Source organism: Lampris incognitus, chromosome 4 (genome assembly GCF_029633865.1).
Source record: "Lampris incognitus isolate fLamInc1 chromosome 4, fLamInc1.hap2, whole genome shotgun sequence".
Classification (NCBI taxonomy): Eukaryota; Metazoa; Chordata; class Actinopteri; order Lampriformes; family Lampridae; genus Lampris; species Lampris incognitus.
The window spans coordinates 50,730,485-50,748,981 of record NC_079214.1 but is presented as its reverse complement, the minus strand read 5'-3'; the positions used below and the strand labels follow the sequence as shown (position 1 = coordinate 50,748,981).

Genomic DNA, 18,497 nt, shown 5'->3' with positions numbered 1-18,497 from the left:
GATCTTTATAAAAATGTTACCTCCAAGTAAAACAGTACTTCACAGTAACAGTGCTGGTGTGAAGTACTAAGCGATGTGCAGAAAGAAAAACCCATTTCTTATATGCACAGATGATCGAATTTAACCTGTTACGATGGGCAAAGTCATGCACCGGCTAGAAGCTCGGAGGGAGGGGGAAGCAGGAAGTGTGTGTGTGTGTGTGTGTGTGGGGGGGGGTTATTCTGGGGAGTGTCATGTCAAAATTGCTCACCTCTCCGAAGTTACCTATGGCAGCTTTACTAATATCTGAACTAGTCTACTGTGATCTGGACTATTGCACAAGAGATGGTTACACAACATCCTGTCCTTTCATTAAATGAATGGTGTTTTTTTGCACATTTGCTCTATGATTCTGAAACGAGATGTTTTTACAAGTTTTTTTTGTATACAATCTACAAAACAAGGTCTCTCTCTTTTTCATTTTTTATCAGCTTTTAGATAAAGGAAAATTATAAAAAATAAGCTATATCAAACACTATAGCAACAATTCAAAATCAGTAGGAGGTCCCGGGAGTTCCCTTGACCCTGGAGGCCCTCATAACATGCTTATGGCACCCAGGCAGCTCATGATTCACAGAAGCATTGGTCCAATTAGCAGAAGGAGAACTCAAGAGCCGTGCAACATCTTACACTTGCTTCTTTGGCCAAGAGTAAGGAAAAACCCACTTCTCTACTGAGCATCCGTTATACAAACTTTTACATAACATGGAGAAGAAATCTATAGTGGGAGAAAAGTCCACAAGCCACTTACACAGGTAACCACCCATAATTTGAAAGCCCTGTTCTCATCTAAAGGTTAGTTTGTGGTGGTCCTCCAACACTTTTGGTAAGCCGCTCCACAATTTCATTTGTTGGCCGATTTGTTGACGCATTGGGTCATTTCTTGGTACTATGGAGTGACAGTACATATCGCCAAGGCATAAACTCTAGATGTGTCTTGGAGTGATTGCTATCCGAATTTTTAAAAGAGCAAGGGTTAATTGATTTTGAAATCCATCCAAGAACGGGACAGCTTTCTGCCGCAGTAGTCAATGTGGCTCGATAGAAGGAGATACAAAAAAAAGGTCATCCAATAATTAATGTCAATCATCCACGGCATTAATTTGTGGGGCAATACACTGAGCTTGCATTTCTACATCATCAGCACTGAAAGCTTGAAAGATATGAGAGAAATGAAAATTTAAAACAGAGTTAAAAGGCTTTTTGTACAAGACATAAGTGGTGTCTTTAGTCAGTAGCTGTTATGGTCCTGATATGTTTGGCTGGTGTGAACACTTGTGCAGTGCTCTGCACATGTCTTGTGCATACACTCTGTTTCTCTGCCACTGCAATAGCTTCATTTCCCCATGGTGAACGCTAAGTGTCTTATCTGATCTACTCAAAGCTGAGTCGAGCAGGAAGATATTTGAGGGGGTGGGGATGTGATTCAGGGAGTCAGGGTATATCAGCCACTGTGACTGGTGAAATAATGGGGAGTGGGGTTCAGTACATATCTCATTCAGAGCATACGTTACTAGTCAGAGGGCTGGTGTGGAGATGGTATTCGTGACTTTTCAGTGAAAGGTGGTTCTTTCTACTCAGGTTACAATGCCAACACACATCCACAAACAAAGAAGAACTTTTACAAGGCTCCTTTCTATAGCGACAAATGGATAGAGGAACAAAAAACAAGCTTGCGTGCATACACACGTGTATACACACACACAAAGGACGCACAATAGCGAAATATATGCTGATCTTTCAGGCAGATATTTTTCGTTTCATTGAAAAGCTACCATGTGTCTTAGCTTCCATAAGTGGCATTTACCCATTATTATACTGCAACTGTGTTGTTTGGTGCGACATAACGGGCATAATTTTGACACGTGTCCTGACACTGATAACACACTTTTAAGCAATTATTGCCAGATGCCTCCAAGCTGATTGCTGGGTCATGCACCAAACACACACACACACACACACACACACACACACGTGATCAATGCCATGAAAAACTTGGGCACATTTTGTCAGTATGGTTGGCATGTGTATAGACATGCATGAAAGGTACAAAGTTACACAATCACACACACAAACAAATTCTGACCTACTACGTGTCATGTATTTTTTACTAACAAACATTTTGAACATTAAATTTTATTTTGTTTAAAAGAGATATTGAGGAGGTGGCTATGGTTTCACTATATGACAATGTTTTTTTTCCCACTGGGCAAACTCGTTTTCAGAGAATGCAAATCCGTTATCAGAGAGAGTTACTTAATTGTGAGAGAACCTACTCTGTCTGCTGCATAGAAAATTCTGCAGGTTCAATGAGATTGCCCCCCCCCCCCAGGGTAAGTAAAAGTTCCTCTAGGATCAAATGCGAGGTTTAAATCATAGCTCCTTTTCTTTCAGTCGCGGGTCACAAATGTTGAACGCAGCCAACCCGGCAGAGTGTACTTCAGCTGTGGGCTGCAAGCTAACGGTCGCCTGGGTCCGGACCTTTGAATCCGCCGACTGCACCGAGTTGACCGATTCCTCTCAACATGGAAATGGGGTGTAACGAGTTGACAACTCCGTCCGTTATCAGGCAACGCTAAACGCCTAGGAGTCACAAGGGAGTCCGATTGCACCGCACAGCCTACCAGCTGTGATCTCTTCCAAGGGTTCGGCTCGTCACCGAGAAACTTTGCACCGCAGAGCCGCAAACAAGCCGCACAATTCCCAGTTCATGGTGGAGAGAGCGGACTGCTCCGACTGTCGCATTGACAACGATTTACACACCAACCGACTGCAAAACCCGTCTCATCCAGCTTTTTTCTCCTTTTTCCCCCCTTCCTACCCAGGTTGGATATAAAACCACCAAACGACACACCCAGGGAGAATGCATTGACTGTTACGTCGTGAACGACATCCCACCGGGGCGACGTCGCCATGCCGACCTACCTCTTTGCGATCCTGCAGACACTCCAGGAGGGCCAGGTTGTTGCTCCAGGTGTGTTTGGGACAGAGCCGGGTCAGGTCCTCCCGGCAGGCCTCCTCCTCGGACAGCCTCCAGCCGAGCGCCCTTCGAGGCGGCGCTGCCGCAGCGGCCGGTGCATCCTTAGCGGGGGGTTCCGCCGCTCTCACGCCGGGCGGATTCTGGGGGTCGGCGGGGAGGTTTCCGACGCCATTGTTGGGCGCCTTCAGTGCCCGGACGGTGTAGAAAACGCAGAATGACACGGACATCAACAGCAGGGGCAGCCGAGCACGTCCGCACGCCGCCATCTTCGGGGAGAATATGGTCGGCGGAGCGGCGGCAGTACGCCACTGCTGGCCGGGCTGACACACGAATGGCAAGTAGAGATGCGCAAGTGTGCTAGTGGCCTTTATAACGCGTAGCATGCATTCATGCCTCCGGGATAAAAACAGTTGAAACTGGTAAATGGGGTTTACCATGATTTCTTTCTTCTTTTTTTTGATAAATACACGTTTCGATCGGGTTTTTTTTAATTGGAAAAAAATATCAATTTTAGATAAAAAAAATACCAATAGCAAATTCATATTCAAGCTTGACACGTTGAATATTTGTCAACCAAGACAGTCAGTCTTCACTAGAACAAAGAAGTGGATATTTTGCGTTTCTAAAACAAGAAATGATATGAGTACATTTTACTGTATTTTGCATTCTATGTAGTCTTGACAGCTGGCGCCCTGTATTGTATTGGCAAAACACTATAGGACAGAATGGCTTTATCTCAAATAACCTTCAGATAAATAAGACCAAAACAGACTCAGGAGGTCGACATGTAAGGGTGATGTTGTAAAACCGTTCTGTGTTGTTCTGAAACTCAGCTGCAGTCCTGTCATAGCACCCTGCTCAAGGCCAGCTCTGCAGCACCTGGTTGTATTTCCTCTTAAACATCATACGTCAACTGCAACTTGTGTGATCATGTCACACTAAAGGTGAGAGGGGGGCACATTTCCCTCTCCAAACACTGAAACTTACAAAGCAACCACCAAAAGTGCTTCATAAACTGAAAACTGATAGGTGACTGATTGATTGATTGATTGATTGATTGATTGATTGATTGATTGATTGATTGATTGACTCCATTCCTTCATGTTTTCATTTGTTGTTGGTTTGTTGTCTGTTCATTCATCCATTCGTTCATTAGTCAGTCTGCTTATTCCTTCAGTCCTTCAGTGACTGGTTCGTTTATGTTCAGTTTGGTAGGCCAGTGTTCTGTGTGGCTGAAACAGAAGTGAGACCAGAGGCTGGTTGCCTTAACAGACCGACTTGGGACGGTCAGATGGCTCTTATCACTGTACTGCTGGTGATAACATGAGAAATCTGTTTCTGAAAATAAAACCTACTGAAGTGATTCTACAAAAGCCTTGATATACACCGCAAAGTACATCTGATGGCATTGCCGTCGCATTGTAAGGGGGGCAATAATCACTGAAAATACCGCCCTCTACCGTCATATTGCTGTAATTGCAAGTAATGTTCCAGAGGCTGATTACATTGCATACATACGTTTAAGTAACACAAATACATTAGAATTGCAGATAAACATGTTTTACTTTTGTATCGGTAACAGACATAGGGAGGCTGTGGAGAAACGGCAGCCTCTACTGGTCCTTCAGATTTGCTTTTTTTTTTAATGCATCATGGGCCACTCTGGTCTCATATAATGTCATAAATGATATATGATATTAAAGAAGCTGTCATAGCTAAAAAGGGCATTCCTTGCAATGGTAGACTGGGCAAGACTGAAGTCCTCCTGTCATGATATTTCCAGGCAAACAATTATGTAATGGCAGAATAGGTCATATGAATGGTTAAGCATCAGAGACAGAGAAAAGGAGAGAGAAACAGAGAGAGAGGAAGACAGACAGACAGAGCTTCTTTGGATACACACTACCTAGAAGAAAGCTTTTCAGGGAAGCTTTTCAGATGGTACAACACTGTACTGAACCATTGTTTAAAAGCGGTGGACATCTTTACATGGTCAATCGACAGTTTGTCATTACAACTTGTTTCCAGGCAATTCACTTTTCCAACTCCGGAACGTCACAAAAATCAAAATCAGTGCTATCAACCAGAGATCTTGATATACTAATCCATACCCCTAATTTTCTTGCACCTTGACTACTGCAATGCATTGTTTCTCCTGTCTCAGCCAAGCAGCCCTGTCCCACCTGCAACTCACACAAATCGCTTCAGCCAGGCAGCGAACCAAGGCCAATCTTAGATCCCACATCACATCAACTCTCACATCCTGTCATTGGCTCCCCGTAAAGTTTAGAATAGACTTCAAGATAATGCTTGTCACATATGAGGCCCTACATGGTCTTGCCCCTTTATATATTTTTGAACTTTGTCGTCCTTACTCTATCTAGTCTAGGCCACCCGGATCTTCCAACCAGGGTCTCTTGTCTATACCCCACTCCCTCTACAAATCCAAGAGTGATTGTGCTCTTACTGTAAGGGCCCCGTCCCTCTGGAACAGCCCCTCCCCCCGTTAGATCAGCTTTAAAAAAAACTTCTCAAAACCCATCTCTATTGACTTGCCGTCCCTGCAATGGGGCAGTATTTTTTACTTTCCTGTATATAACTGTATAACTGTATATGTATGCTGTTCATTTTTTCAGTATCTGTATCTTGTGCAGCAGCACTTTGTAACTTTGTTTTAAAAGTTTTGGTTTGATTTCTTTATTTACACATAAAAGATATACAATAAATAATTTTAAAAGTAATGTGAAGGAGAGTTGCATAAAACCTTCCAAGGGCTTGAAAAGTGGCATTTTCTAAGCAGCACACTACAAGAAACAATTACAGCAATGCTGTATGCACAATTTGTATGTATAAATCAATAATTCCAGACATAGCAAGAGACGGACACACAGTTCAGCACAGCACCCGACAACAATGCATCCCATAAACACCCATGTTACACAAGTACAATGAATCAGTCATAGTCACAAGACATACATACACACACACAAATTATATAACTTTGTTAAAAGAAACACTCAATGGTGGGGAAAGTGCTCAACAAATAAGGAGCAAAATAATCCAGTGAGTCAAGTAAATTCTTTATGAGACAGTACAAGCCTGTTTCATGCCATAAGCAATCATCAGCTGTCAATGATGATTGCTTATGGCATGAAACAGGCTTGTACTGTTTGCAGAGAGGTATGATCGCTAATGGAGGTTTGATTCAAAATTCAAAAACACGTGATCACTAACAGTTCAATGGGGGGGGGGGTATTTGTCTATTGTCATGATTTATTTGTAATTACAAAATAGGTTTAGACAAATACCCCCCCCCCAAATTGGACTGTTAGTGATCACATGTTTTTGAAATTTTTGTACATTGCCCATCTCTCTTCCCCATTGGACAATGTGCATGTGATGTGAGTGAGTCAAGTAAATTCTTTATGAGACAGTACAAGCCTGTTTCATGTCATAAGCGATCATGATTGACAGCTGAGGATTGTTTATGGCATGGAACAGGCTTGTACTGTCTCATAAAGAATTTGCTTGACTCACTGGATATTATATATACACTCACTGGCCACTTTATTAGGTACACCTTGCTAGTACTGGGTTGGACCCCCTTTTGCCTACAGAACTGCCTTAATCCTTCGTGGCATAGATTCAACAAGGTACTGGAAACATTCCTCAGAGAGTTTGGTCCATATTGACATGATAGCATCACGCAGTTGCTGCAGATTTGTCGGCCGCACATCCACGATGCAAATCTCCCGGTCCACCACATCCCAAAGGTGCTCTATTGGATTGAGGTCTGGTGACTGTGGAGGCCATTGAGTACAGTGAACTCATTGTCATGTTCAAGAAACCAGTCTGAGATGATTCGAGCTTTATGACATGGCGCGTTATCCTGCTGGAAGTAGCCATCAGAAGATGGGAACACTGTGGTCATAAAGGGATGGACATGGTCAGCAACAATACTCAGGTAGGCTGTGGCATTGACACGATGCTCAATTGGTAGTAAGGGGCCCAAAGTGTGCCAAGAAAATATCCCCCACACCATTACACCACCACCACCAGCCTGAACCGTTGATACAAGGCAGGATGGATCCATGCTTTCATGTTGTTGACGCCAAATTCTGACCCTACCATCCGAATGTCGCAGCAGAAATGGAGACTCATCAGACCAGGCAACTTTTTTCCAATCTTCTATTGTCCAATTTTGGTGAGCCTGTGCGAATTGTAGCCTCAGTTTCCTGTTCTTAGCTGACAGGAGTGGCACCCGGTGTGGTCTTCTGCTGCTGTAGCCCATCTGCCTCAAGGTTCGACATGTTGTGCGTTCAGAGATGCTCTTCTGCATACCTCGGTTGTAATGAGTGGTTATTTGAGTTACTGTTGCCTTTCTATCAGCTCGAACCAGTCTGGCCATTCTTCTCTGACTTCTGGCATCAACAAGGCATTTTCGCCCACAGAACTGCCGCTCACTGGATATTTTCTCTTTTTCGGACCATTCTCTGTAAACCCTAGAGATGGTTGTGCGTGAAAATCCCAGTAGATCAGCAGTTTCTGAAATACTCAGACCAGCCCGTCTGGCACCAACAACCATGCCACGTTCAAAGTCACTTAAATCACCTTTCTCCCCCATTCTGATGCTCAGTTTGAACTGCAGCAGATCGTCTTGACCATGTCTACATGCCTAAATGTATTGAGTTGCTGCCATGTGATTGGCTGATTAGAAATTTGCGTTAACGAGCAGTTGGACAGGTGTGCCTAATAAAGTGGCCGGTGAGTGTATATCTCAATACAGCTCAGTTACAGGGAAAAAACGTTTTAATACATTGCAGTACAGGCAATACAGTGAGTGCACGACACACGAAACAGGCCTTTCGCACACTCATCAGCTGTTATATATAATTTATTTACACTATATATATATATATAATAAGGAATGATTCTTTATTTTAAGGAATTGTTGGCAACTCTAGTCTTGCCATTGCCTCGGTCATGGGCACAGACAGGAGTATTAACCCTAACATGCATGTCTTTTTGATGGTGGGGGAAACCGGAGCACCCGGAGGAAACCCACCACAGACACGGGGGAGAACATGCAAACGCCACACAGAGGACGACCTGGGATGACAGCGCTAACCACTGTGCCACCACGCCGCCCAAGGGGAGCTGTGTAAATTAGTACTGTGATTCCCAAACGTAATTTTTTCTTACATTGGCCATCAACAGTTAGACAAATGAGGAAGGGCCAGTAACAGCAAGGTTGCACTAATTGCTCCACGTATATAGGCATAATTTACATCAATTATTGATCAAAAATGATCAAAAGTAACTTAATTTCAACTGCAAACAAACTTTCCCATGAAACACTAGTACTAATCATGTATTAGCTAATCCGTAACCTATTACTTTTGAAATGTAATAGGTAACAGATTACTAGTTACCCTATTAAAATGTGATAAGTAATGCAACTATTTTAATTACTTCATCAAAGTAATGTAACTTATTAAATTTGATTACTTTTCTAACAAACGTTTTAAACTGTGCAACAAAGCTGAAAAGTCTTAAAAAGATAAATATAAACAAGGCAGTGTAAACCTTACAACAGTAGTACTCCACACTGATTACTGTCAAACTTATTAAAAGTTATTCAGTATAATTTGATTTAAGGTTGGAATGCTTTGATTTTACAGCAGATCAAGAAGACAAAAGAAGGCATTCCTTCATGGCGAAAAGATGCAAAGCAACAGAATGAATGTTATATTCTATATATAAGCTTTTTACCGAAAATAATATATTCAGATGTAACCCCTTTGTAATCACCAACAACAACAATCACCAGTAACTGTAATTTAAATCTGTAATTTAATTACATTTTTTCTCAGTAACTGTATTGGATTACAGTTACATGTGTTTTGTAATTTAGTTATGTATTGCTGTAGTTACTCCCCAACACTGCAACAAACTAAATATGAATATCATAATAATAATATTATTTTTAGTATACTAATGAACATTTTAGTAATCCTAAAACCTTCATCTACAGCACAATCGTGGCTGTGAGTTTGGAAAGGGACTGACATCACCATGTATTAGACGTGGTGATTTTGGAGTCACTGTTATAGACCGACACATTGTCCAGACTCAAATGCAATGCCTGCTGTGATAGGATTGTGCTTTAAGTCAATATAGAGAATGAATGAGTTATGGGGTCACAAACATACAATAGGAGTCAACAAATTTAGCATGCAAATAGCATGTACTGGCCAGAGCTTATCATGTAAATATCTCTCTCTCTCTTTTTCTCTTTTTCTCTTTTTCTCTCTCTCTCTCTCTCTCTCACACACACACACACACACACACACACAAACACACTCTCTCTCTCTCTCTCTCTCTCTCTCTCTCTCTCTCTCTCTCTCTCTCTCTCTCTCTCTCTCTCTCTCTCTCTCTCTCTCTCTCTCTCTCTCTCTCTCTCTCTCCTCCCTCTCTCTGCTGAGTAGGAGGAGTAACCGTCATGGTTTATTTATGTGTGTGAATGGCTGGCTGGGTCAGGTCAGCTCAGATCTTGCTCTGCCCTACATCACAATAATGCCCCTCCAAAATAAATTATTATCTAACGTCATCTCTCATCTCCCCATGTCAGCTGGCAATATGCCTTCGGTTGCCTTTGAGACACTGTGATGTATCATAAACAGTTTCAGCACAATTTATTCTATTCCCTTGAATGAAGTCTTTAAGGCAGGTTCTGAGTGCTGGATGGGGCGTTCAGTTTTTTATACTGTTCTATTTATCTATTTTAATTTATCTGCTTTATTATTTTTTAAAATTTTCTCGTTTCCTCTCTTTGTTTTTCTTCTCTTTTCTTTTCTTTTCTTTGCTTCTCTTCTCACCCAAACTTTTAAACGTTAGATTAGCTTAGTTAGACATATAACAAATATAATGGGAACAATGTGGAAAAGAAGGGGGAAAAAGCACCACTGTTAAGTTAAGATAAACTCATGAGCTTCTAAAACCATCCATCTCATAAGAAAACCAGGAAACATAACCACGCTGTCCAACAAAGGAATAACTGAAAGCATGGAAACTGTACAACTGAAGGTTAATGGACACCAAATAAATGAAGTGTGGCTGCAAATGTGAAGGCATGTGTGTATGCATGAAGATGTATTCAACGGTAAGAAGAGACATGTGAGTTCATGCAGAGGCAGATCAAAGGATGAAGAGATGGTTGCAGTGTTGTGTCGGGGCGGGGGGGGGGGATTGGGAGGCAAACAAACAATAATGTTGGGGGTTTGATTCCCATGACGCCGACCAAAACTGAAAATGTGTGTACTCATGTAACAACAAGATGTGTTGGGTAAGAGCATATTATGTTACATCCATCCATTAGACCATTATCTAAACTGCTCATCCTACTCAGGATCGCGGGATGCTGGAGCCCATCCCAGCAGTCACTGGGCAGCAGGCGGGGAGACATTCTGGACAGGCCACCAGTCCATCACAGGGACTATTGTTACATGCATTCATATACACTACCGTTCAAAAGTTTGGGATCACCCAAACAATTTTGTGTTTTCCATGAAAAGTCACACTTATTCACCACCATATGTTGTGAAATGAATAGAAAATAGAGTCAAGACATTGACAAGGTTAGAAATAATGATTTGTATTTGAAATAAGATTTTTTTTACATCAAACTTTGCTTTCGTCAAAGAATCCTCCATTTGCAGCAATTACAGCATTGCAGACCTTTGGCATTCTAGCTGTTAATTTGTTGAGGTAATCTGGAGAAATTGCACCCCACGCTTCCAGAAGCAGCTCCCACAAGTTGGATTGGTTGGATGGGCACTTCTTTGAGCAGATTGAGTTTCTGGAGCATCACATTTGTGGGGTCAATTAAACGCTCAAAATGGCCAGAAAAAGAGAACTTTCATCTGAAACTCGACAGTCTATTCTTGTTCTTAGAAATGAAGGCTATTCCATGCGAGAAATTGCTAAGAAATTGAAGATTTCCTACACCGGTGTGTACTACTCCCTTCAGAGGACAGCACAAACAGGCTCTAACCAGAGTAGAAAAAGAAGTGGGAGGCCGCGTTGCACAACTGAGCAAGAAGATAAGTACATTAGAGTCTCTAGTTTGAGAAACAGACGCCTCACAGGTCCCCAACTGGCATCTTCATTAAATAGTACCTGTTAGAGCCTGTTTGTGCTGTCCTCTGAAGGGAGTAGTACACACCGGTGTAGGAAATCTCAATTTCTTAGCAATTTCTCGCATGGAATAGCCTTCATTTCTAAGAACAAGAATAGACTGTCGAGTTTCAGATGAAAGTTCTCTTTTTCTGGCCATTTTGAGCGTTTAATTGACCCCACAAATGTGATGCTCCAGAAACTCAATCTGCTCAAAGAAGTGCCCATCCAACCAATCCAACTTGTGGGAGCTGCTTCTGGAAGCGTGGGGTGCAATTTCTCCAGATTACCTCAACAAATTAACAGCTAGAATGCCAAAGGTCTGCAATGCTGTAATTGCTGCAAATGGAGGATTCTTTGACGAAAGCAAAGTTTGATGTAAAAAAATCTTATTTCAAATACAAATCATTATTTCTAACCTTGTCAATGTCTTGACTCTATTTTCTATTCATTTCACAACATATGGTGGTGAATAAGTGTGACTTTTCATGGAAAACACGAAATTGTTTGGGTGATCCCAAACTTTTGAACGGTAGTGTACATTTTTCCACGTTGTCTTCTAAATCAGGACAATGTGCTGGTTTTCTATTCTGTGATGTAGTTAATGTCACTGGGCTGCACAGTGGCCCAGTGGTTAGCATTATTGCCTCACAGCAAGAAGGTCCTGGGTTCGAACCCCAGGCCATCCCAGGTCCTTTCTATGTGGAGTTTGCATGCCCTCCCCGTGTCTGTGTGGGTTTCCTTCACGTGCTCCAGTTTCCTCCCACCATCAAAAAGACATGCATGTTAGGGTTAATACTCCTGTCTGTGCCCCTGACCAAAGCAATGGAAAGAAGAACTGGAGTTGGTCCCCGGGTGCTGCAGCTGCCCACTGCTCCAATACAATACAATTAAATGCAGAGAATGAATTTCATTGTATGAATGTACAAATGACAAATAAAGTGTATTCTATTCTATTCACCTGTTGTGTCAGGCATAAAGAGCCATTGCAACAGGGACATATTAAACCTAGAACACTCATCATCATCATCATCATCATCAGTTCCGTAACCTATAGAGGTCGTAGGAGCACATCTGATGCCTCAACCAGTCTCTTCGACCATTGCCTATCCATCGCAGCTCTCCCTGCCTCCACTGCGCTCATCTGTAACCATTCTCCGATGTTGTTTACCCATGTTTTTCTCGGTCTCCCTCTCTTCCAAGTCCCTTCTACCAGGCCTTGCAGGATGTCCTTTGCAAGTGTCCTTTCCATTCAGCAAAAGTGCCCAAACCAGTTTAATTTCCTTTTCTTTTTCTTTTTTTTACTGTTGTCAGTAAACTATCATGGTGACCAATAGCTAGAACACTGGCTGAATGTAATAAACAACCCAGCAGAGCAGAAAACCGGAAATACTGGTGTTTCCCAAGAACATATTGAGAACTACTGCAGTAAAGTTACACAAAAAGACTGCATATATTTACTCTCTCAGTACAAAAAAGCTGTTCTGTGATCCCCCCCTCCCCACCACCACCACCACCACCACCACCAAGCCCTCCCATTCCCCCCCAAGCCCCCATGGACGCTTGACTTCTCCTTGGCTCACTGGCCACCTGGTAAGTGAGCTCCAGTTGGATCAATAAATGGTCCCAGTTTAGAGCAAAGCAGCTGTCAATTCCTCCAGACACCAAGGGAGGGTCAACTGTGGCAAGCTGCCAATGTCCATTCTCTTTTGTGGAATGATTCATAACACTTAGCATCTTTTTTTATTATTATTATTTCTCTTGATACACTATGATGGATTATTATGGGGTGAAACAGTTTAAACAGTCTTATTCCAATTCACAGTTGTCCAAAAAAAAAAAGCTGTCTTGACTGAAACACACACATGCACATGCACACACACACACACACACACACACACACACGGGCACAAGGTGCTGCAAGATGAGAATAATAAACCACAAATCAATAGAAAATCAAGGTCTTGTTACTTTGTTGATGCCCATAGTTTGTTAAGACTGGACCTATACTGGACTCTGAACAAACTGATTCTGCTCTAACTATACATATCATAAAACAGATCACAACATGATCAAAGCATTAAAGAAAAAAAAACCAACAAAAAAAACCCAAACCAAACAAAGGGGAAAAAAAACTCAATCAGGTTATTTCACAATTTCAAAATTGAGTTTATAATTGTGTTTTTTGCAAACAATATATGTTGTGTTGGCTGATTGCAGATTATTTGACTCCTTAAGTGTTTTTTTTATTTTGATAAATCTGATCATTATTACAAATATACTGATTTTCACTTTAATAGGGTTACTATTAATTGTCAGGCAAACCACAATTTTTGGAGAAAATGCTCTGAGATAATGATGCACAGCAGATTTTTTTAAAATGCTCCACACCATTTTAATGCAAAAGGATGCTGGATTTTTGCAAATAATTACATGTTTACATTTAAAAAAGGGGTCTTTCAAACAGAAAATAAACATCTGAGATGACTGTGCGGTGTGTAAAGTCATCTTGAGGTACTTGAAGAGAAAAACTGGTGCAGTGTGACATGACCATGTGCGGCGTGGCCTGTTGGCGTGGTGTGGGCCGTCCCACTATGACCCCCGCACTTGGAATGTACCAAAGCAGCAGCATCCGAGGACAGCTGCCGGCCTCCTGGTCAAATATAGAAAGTCTTTGTGTCGCTTCCTTAGACGAGATTCCTGCTGGCTTGGAGAAAGACAAGCAGCATCTGCAAAGAGAAGTTAAAGGGAGCGGCACGGTGGTACCTCTCACTCAGAGATAGTACCAACGAGGTGAAAGAGAACCAACCCCGAGCATCTTTCCTTTTTCTTCCCTGTACAAAGGGTGGACTCAGCCGCCAGCCGGGATGTCGGAGTAAGTTCTGTGTTTTTTTTTTGTTTCCTTTGAGCCGTGTTATTGAGTGTAATTTTCTGAGTTATAATGGAAAAAAAAACACTCACTAAAGGCGGTTATTTCTCCTCAGCAGGAAAAAGATGTCGTTGAGCCGTACAAATCATCTGAAGGTACAGTAAGGCGGTGCTGCTGAATCTGAGTAGAATAATCACAATGAAACTTTGACATTTAACATCAAGAAGGCCGCCAGGGTGGTTCTTAATGGGAGAGCAGGTTTGGGTTAGATCTCTTGCATGAAAACACTATGATAAGGCATATATGGCACTTAGTTGACACATTGGCAGCTTTTACCTTCCATTTATGGGATGGCCTGTTTGATTAAGACTGGTAGATAAGGGGCGTCCGGGGAGTGTAGTGGTCTATTCCGTTGCCTACCGACATGGGGATCAATGGTTCGAATCCACGTGTTACCTCCAGCTTACGGGCGTCCCTACAGACATGTCTGCGGGTGGGAAGCCGGATGTGGGTATGTGTCCTGGTCACTGCACTAGCGCCTCCTCTGGTCAGTCGGGGCGCCTGTTCGGGGGGAGGGGGAACTGGGGGGAATAGCGTGATCCTCCCACAGGCTATGCCCCCCCCCACACGCTACATCCCCCTGGCGAAACTCCTCACTGTCAGGTGAAAAGAAGTGGCTGGTGGCTCCACTTGTATCGGAGGAGGCATGTGATAGTCTGCAGCCCTCCACGAATCGGCAGAGGGGGTGGAGCAGCGACTGGGATGGCTCGGAAGAGTGGGATAATTGCCTAAGTACAATTGGGGAGAAAAGGGGGGGGGGTTAAAAAAAAAAGAAAAGAAATGGAGAAAAAGAAAAAGACTGGTAGATAAATGCATAAGATGTAAATGTCAGTACACAAGCGTGATAGTGTTGAAGGCTCTGAACGCTACTGCTTGTGGTGTCACTCATTTCTACCAATGAGAAAATGCTATCTTTTACTGTTGTGGATGTTTGAATGTAGTTATTTATGTGGTATATTAATGTTAATATTGGTCATTCACCACGTCTTAAATCGCTGCAACCATACGGTATGCCTCATTCCTCCACCACTGCTCTAGAGAGTTGAATATTTGTCCCGCAACAGGTTTTGTCTGCCATTCACTAAATGTGTTTTTGCTGGGGCTTTGTCTCAGTATCACATGTTGTTATGCAGTAGAAAACTGTGTTGTGTCTACACTGATATCGCACAGGCGATTATCTTTTTTTTAATTTTACTTGGTGATAAAACGTGGTTCTGATTCGGCTTATACTATCCAAAATGTACCCTTTGGCAAATGTTTCCCTCTCAGAGCTTGTTGCTTCAGATCGGCCAAGTCATGCTGGAGCAGGAGGCCCAGAAGGTGGAGGAGGAGAAGGGGAAGTACATGGAGGACAACTGCCCCCCTCTCCTCATCCCTGGCTCCATGCAGGACCTTCAGGTAATCTGCTGTACCCAGCTGACAGGACGTTGGAGGAGTGTATACCAGAAATGTTCAAATGTGTGTGAGACTCATCTATCCATCCTTTCCTCTTTTCTTTCCTTTTTCCTCCTTCTCCATTCCTTTGACCCCAACCTCCCCAATCCCATCGCAGGAGCTGTGCAGGAAACTTCACAAGCAGATTGACTTGGTGGATGAGGAACGTTATGACATGGAGAGCAAAGTGGCAAAGTCCAATAAGGAGGTGCTGTATGTGTGCCTTCAAGTTCATCAGAAGATCAGTACCAGCTATCCAGCTATTTTAACTGGGAGGCACAGTCATAATACCAGAAGTAACACCTCAAGTTACATGTATTATCCTACTCCTTTACATGACAACTACTTCAGTGTCTTAACGAGCTCATATCAAATCATTTTCAACGTTTTCTGAGGAACAAGGCTTGTGGCACTGCTACCACTACTAATAGTAGTAGTAGTGTAACCGGTTATTTTCTTGCCCGGTGCGGGATTCGATATGAGGTGTACTGAACCACAAGGCGACATCACTAACCGCTCGGCTAAAGGGTCAGACCCGTTAGCTAGGGACTAATTTGTCTTATTAGTAGTTTACAGTCGTCACCCTCTCCCGGAAGCGCGCCCTCGCGCTTTGTTATTCCCGCGCTCCGAAGAGACTTCTGAGGATCTGCACACTTCCGAATCCCACCGCTGCCACCAATGTAACCGGTTATTTTCTTGCCCGGTGCGGGATTCGATACGGGGTGTACTGCACCAAAAGGCGACATCACTAACCGCTCGGCTAAAGGGTCAGACCCGTTAGCTACGGGCTAACGTGTCTTATTAGTAGTTTACAGTAGTAACAGTGGTGGTAGTACTGTTCATCCCAAAAGGGAATTTCTTCATTACAGACACCATCACTAGCAACCTAGCACCATGCAACACAATACAATCTCAGACAAGACAGTTTCCAGGTCAAAACCCTTATTTACTGTACAACATGTACTGTACCATGTGTCTACTTCCACCTAGAGGTCATATTACACAGCTGAGTCAGCAGACAAAAATTAATACCATTTGAAACTCTCATGGGAAGAGTGCATCTACTACATAACCAGCTTTTATGATTGATCAATACATTTTGGAGGTGATTATTTATATCATCTAGGATACGTTGATGTTTATCCACAGCTCTCATTTTAAACAGCGTCTTACAATTATGGATTATATCCAATAGTTGGGCTGGTTTTTGAATGATCTTTCCGATCCTATTGTGGTCCTCCCTCGTTTAGTTTCCTTTCCAATAAATCAGGGCGTAGCTGAGAATATGAACAACTGCACTGCTATAATACAGCAACAGCATCTTTAAACCAACATATTTTAAAGAAATAGAGGTATATCTTTAATGATAAGTCCGTTCAATTCAACTTATTGTTCAATGTAACTCCTGTCCACTATTTCTACCCCACCCACCCCACCCAGCACCCTTCAGATAATAATCAGATCCAACCTACCAGCCTTAGTGCTTTATGATCCAATATGGTGATAAAGCCTCACCTTAGCCTCAGTCTTAGATGATGAACTTTTTCCCAGAAGTATAATTACATTAATGTTATCTTGCTGTCAGATTGAAGACCTGAAAATTAAAGTCCAGGACCTGAAGGGCAAATTTAAGAAGCCAGCCCTGAGGAAAGTGCGCATGTCTGCCGATGCCATGTTGGCCGCTCTCCTGGGCTCTAAGCACAAAGTCTCCTTGGACCTGAGGGCCAACCTCAAACAGGTCAGGAAGGAGGCCAAAGAGGAGGTGGGTACCCTCTGGTTGTTTGGCCCTTTATGAGGTGGGTTCCCACCGTTATTTTTGGTGATGCCCCGTGATGGCCTGGCGGCCTGTCCAGGGTGTCTCCCCGCCTGCAGCCCAATGACTGCTGGGATAGTCTCCAGCATCCCCACGAACCTGAGAGCAGGATAAGCAGTTTGGATAATGGATGGATGGATTTCTGGTGATAACATGCTGTAGTTAAGACAAATTACAGGGGAAGTCATCATCATCTCATTCTGGTTGTCTCAAGGCTGACCCCACTTTTGTTTTTTTATCATAAGGTTTTAGCCATTGTTTAAAGGGTTTCTTACAAAAGCATATGGCCGAGATTATTTGAAGTTTATCATCTAATAGCTCTTGGATATAGACACCTGTCAATATGCTATTATTTTGTGAACCCTATTATCCTCAGTAAAAACAAGTATGAGTTGCTTTGTGTGTTTTTTGTTTTTTTGTCAGTCATTGTGTCACAGTAGTAGACAAATTCGAGTAAAATGAATCTCACTGTTGAATAATGGAAATAGAAATGATATTACTGAGAGATAGTGTGGGCTGGTTTAGGTTCAGTGTCCTGCTATGTGTTTTACGTTATGTTTAAGTCCGGTACTGTAAGTGTAGCAGAGGTCCGCTCGGTGTGGGTCCACATACCAGGACTTATGGAGGATGTGTTGGAGGTCCTGTGGGTATTTTTAGACCTGGTTGAACCAAACTGAATGTAGGTACCCACTAAATAACCCTATCAACAGACCAACTCACGCTCATCCAGGTTAGGTCTTTAAATTGACTCTCAGGTTATCTAACTTCCTTTAATTTCTCTCTCCTCCTTTCAGGAGAAACAGTCAGGCAACTGGAGGAAGACCATTGAAGACAAGGCCGGCATGGAGGGCAGGAAAAAGATGTTTGAGACAGAGGCTTAAAGGTTTTTCCAGTTCCTCTTTGGGTTTACAGATCCTTTCCACCCTGTATTTCATTATTTTTTATAACAGCTGTATTATTTTTCTGGTGGTTTTACACATATGTTTGGATACATAAATTGTTGGATGTGTTTGTGTTTTAAAAGAATGGTAATAGTTTCCTTTACTGTGACAAAGTATCCTTGAGGAATTGAAAATTCTGATTTACAAGGATATGAATTAAAGTGATAATTAAAGTGACCCGAAAAT

General features: G+C 42.5%; 2 protein-coding genes across 2 annotated transcripts in view; one reads left to right on the top strand and one right to left on the bottom strand.

Moving 5' to 3' along the window:
- LOC130111448 (Golgi apparatus protein 1-like) overlaps nucleotides 1-3,285 on the bottom strand; it is a 48,310-nt gene extending 45,025 nt beyond the window's left edge. The window contains exon 1 of the mRNA XM_056278643.1: nucleotides 2,965-3,285. Coding sequence (XP_056134618.1) covers nucleotides 2,965-3,285 — 321 coding nt within the window. The remainder of the gene's footprint in view (nucleotides 1-2,964) is intronic.
- Nucleotides 3,286-14,018: 10,733 nt separating this feature from the next.
- Nucleotides 14,019-18,286, top strand: LOC130111293 (troponin I, fast skeletal muscle-like). Its single transcript, XM_056278432.1, has 6 exons — nucleotides 14,019-14,069; nucleotides 14,182-14,218; nucleotides 15,393-15,521; nucleotides 15,676-15,765; nucleotides 17,143-17,319; nucleotides 18,165-18,286. The coding sequence occupies exons 1-6, from the start codon at nucleotides 14,062-14,064 to the stop codon at nucleotides 18,249-18,251; spliced, it is 528 nt and encodes a 175-aa protein (XP_056134407.1). The 5' UTR covers nucleotides 14,019-14,061; the 3' UTR covers nucleotides 18,252-18,286.
- Nucleotides 18,287-18,497: the final 211 nt, after the last annotated feature.

Coding starts and splice junctions, on each gene's coding strand:
- LOC130111293 (XM_056278432.1), top strand. Junction 14,219..15,392: donor GCCGTACAAATCATCTGAAG/GTACAGTAAGGC, acceptor TTTCCCTCTCAG/AGCTTGTTGCTTCAGATCGG. Junction 15,766..17,142: donor TGGCAAAGTCCAATAAGGAG/GTGCTGTATGTG, acceptor TCTTGCTGTCAG/ATTGAAGACCTGAAAATTAA.